The sequence below is a fragment of the Littorina saxatilis genome, unplaced genomic scaffold, assembly GCF_037325665.1.
Source record: "Littorina saxatilis isolate snail1 unplaced genomic scaffold, US_GU_Lsax_2.0 scaffold_3222, whole genome shotgun sequence".
NCBI classification, from domain to species: Eukaryota; Metazoa; Mollusca; class Gastropoda; order Littorinimorpha; family Littorinidae; genus Littorina; species Littorina saxatilis.
This window is the reverse complement of record NW_027128284.1, coordinates 6,870-8,917: the sequence shown is the minus strand read 5'-3', so window position 1 is coordinate 8,917 and position 2,048 is coordinate 6,870. Positions and strand designations below refer to the sequence as shown.

Below are 2,048 nucleotides of genomic sequence, written 5' to 3'. Positions count from 1 at the left end.
TATATTTTCTTCCGTCATCATTTCTCCTTTTGTTACCTAACGTTTCTTTATTTCAATTTCACAGATAGCAACATATATGCGAGTCACAAGTCAATTATTTTTCTTAAACTTAACTCTTTTTCAAAAATACATCCGATCTCTAAAGGGGTACCGTATCTATAAATACCTATGCACATTTTTGCAATCAAGATCAGCAAATTGACATAGTTTGATTCAGCGGATGAAATAGAATTGACAATTCCTTTTAACTAGGCCAAATAGGGCATCCCGCACATCAACATGAATTTTTTTGTTGAACAAGCGGTGAAGAAGGCTTCTTCAACAAGATTCCACACTTTGCTTATTTTTCTACAATAATAAAAGAAATGTTCGATATAATCTGTCTCTTCTGTACAATGTGTACAACTAATACTCTCAGCAATGCCCATTTTATACAATATAATGTTCGTTGGATAAATGTTATGAGTTATTTTCCAGTGTAGCAGTCTCAATCTTACTTCTTTTGATGCGTTGCTTGCTATCTGCCAAATGTCCTTGTTTATTTCAATTCCCATCTTTCTTTTCCAGAAACTGACTGCAATAGTCTCAGTTTGATAAGCGTCTACCATTAATTTACGAAACTGCCTGGGTTTAAATGTACTTATTTTTTGATAATCCATTACCTTCATAGCTTGTATTCCATTATCATTCATCTTCAAAAAAAGGGATGCTATTGCTGTGCGAATTGCCCCATATTCAAATAGTCTTGTTGGTTTATGCCCAACTCTTTCACAAATCCTGTGAAATGGTAAAAATATATTATTCTCGTATAAATCCTTCACATAGCATATATCAGATGTAACCCAATCACGTAGAAACATTGTCTTGCCACGATAAGCAATTAGAGAGTTATTCCATAGGCATAAATTCTCCAGCTGGGTCATTTTTTGCACGCATGGTAATATCTTTTCATGGTTGTCAAGCCAACATTCTAAAACGCTTTTCCAGAACTTGTTTGTAATCAACCCCAACCCTTTTAAATAAGGCTGGTTTGACGTTTGCTTGAAAGCAGCATAGATTTTTTCCGAGTTTGGAGAACATACTGAGTGGAATACTTTTCCAAGCTTCTTCGTTTGGTTGCAGTAATTTCGAAAACCATCCAAGTACAAAGGATTTTTGAAAGTCACCCAAATCAATCATATTTAGGCCACCTTTACTTGTTTCCTGGCACATAACTTTTCGTTTTACCTTTTCATAGGCTTTTGTGTTTGAAAATCTTTTTTTCCAAATGAATCTGAAACACATTGAGTTCAGTTTACATATGATCTTTTCGGGTATAATCAAAGCTTGCAAAGCATGTGTTAATTGAGGGATCAAAAGTGATTTTACAAGGCAAATCTTTCCCATTATACTGCAGTTTCTCTTAGACCACTTAATCATTGTGCTCTGAATATGATTGATTTTTTCTGTCCAGTTTTCTTCGATTTCCGAGGCTTCTAAATTATTACAAAAATATATACCAAGAATGTTGACTTTAGATTTCCATCTGAAGCCACATGGCTGCTCCTCAGAGTACTTCTGTGAACCCAAACACATGGCCTTCGATTTCAGTCTATTCACAGCCAGTCCTGAGAACTTGGAGAAATATGACACCAATGTCAGAGCATTTTGCACATCATCAGTGCCTTTCAGAAAAAGCGTAATATCATCAGCGTACAAGATCATATTCAATAGTCTTTCTTGATTAGTACTATTGGCTGATGGCAAGAATACCCCTTTAACTGACTGATCTGCCCTCATCTTGACTGCCAGCAGCTCTAAGGCGAGCACGAAGGCCATTGGTGAGAATGAGCAGCCTTGTCGAATTCCAGCGTTCATTTCTATAGGCTCTGACAACCACCCCATATAATTTACACAACTTACTGTTTCGTTCATGAGCGTAGTGACCCATCTAACAAAAGTGTTACCAAAATTGAAGCGTTTAAAGGCATACATTATGTATTCTTTTGATATTGTGTCGAAAGCAGCTTTGTAGTCTAGAGCTAGGAGTAGCCCTGGTTTGTTCGTTT

The 2,048-nt window shown here is 36.2% G+C and overlaps 1 protein-coding gene across 1 annotated transcript; it reads right to left on the bottom strand.

The window, feature by feature from the left end:
* Positions 1 to 248: 248 nt before the first annotated feature.
* On the bottom strand, positions 249 to 1,514 carry LOC138956649 (uncharacterized). The gene has a single exon (XM_070327952.1). The coding sequence runs from the start codon at positions 921 to 923 to the stop codon at positions 249 to 251; it is 675 nt and encodes a 224-aa protein (XP_070184053.1). The 5' UTR covers positions 924 to 1,514.
* Between the last annotated feature and the right edge of the window lie 534 nt (positions 1,515 to 2,048).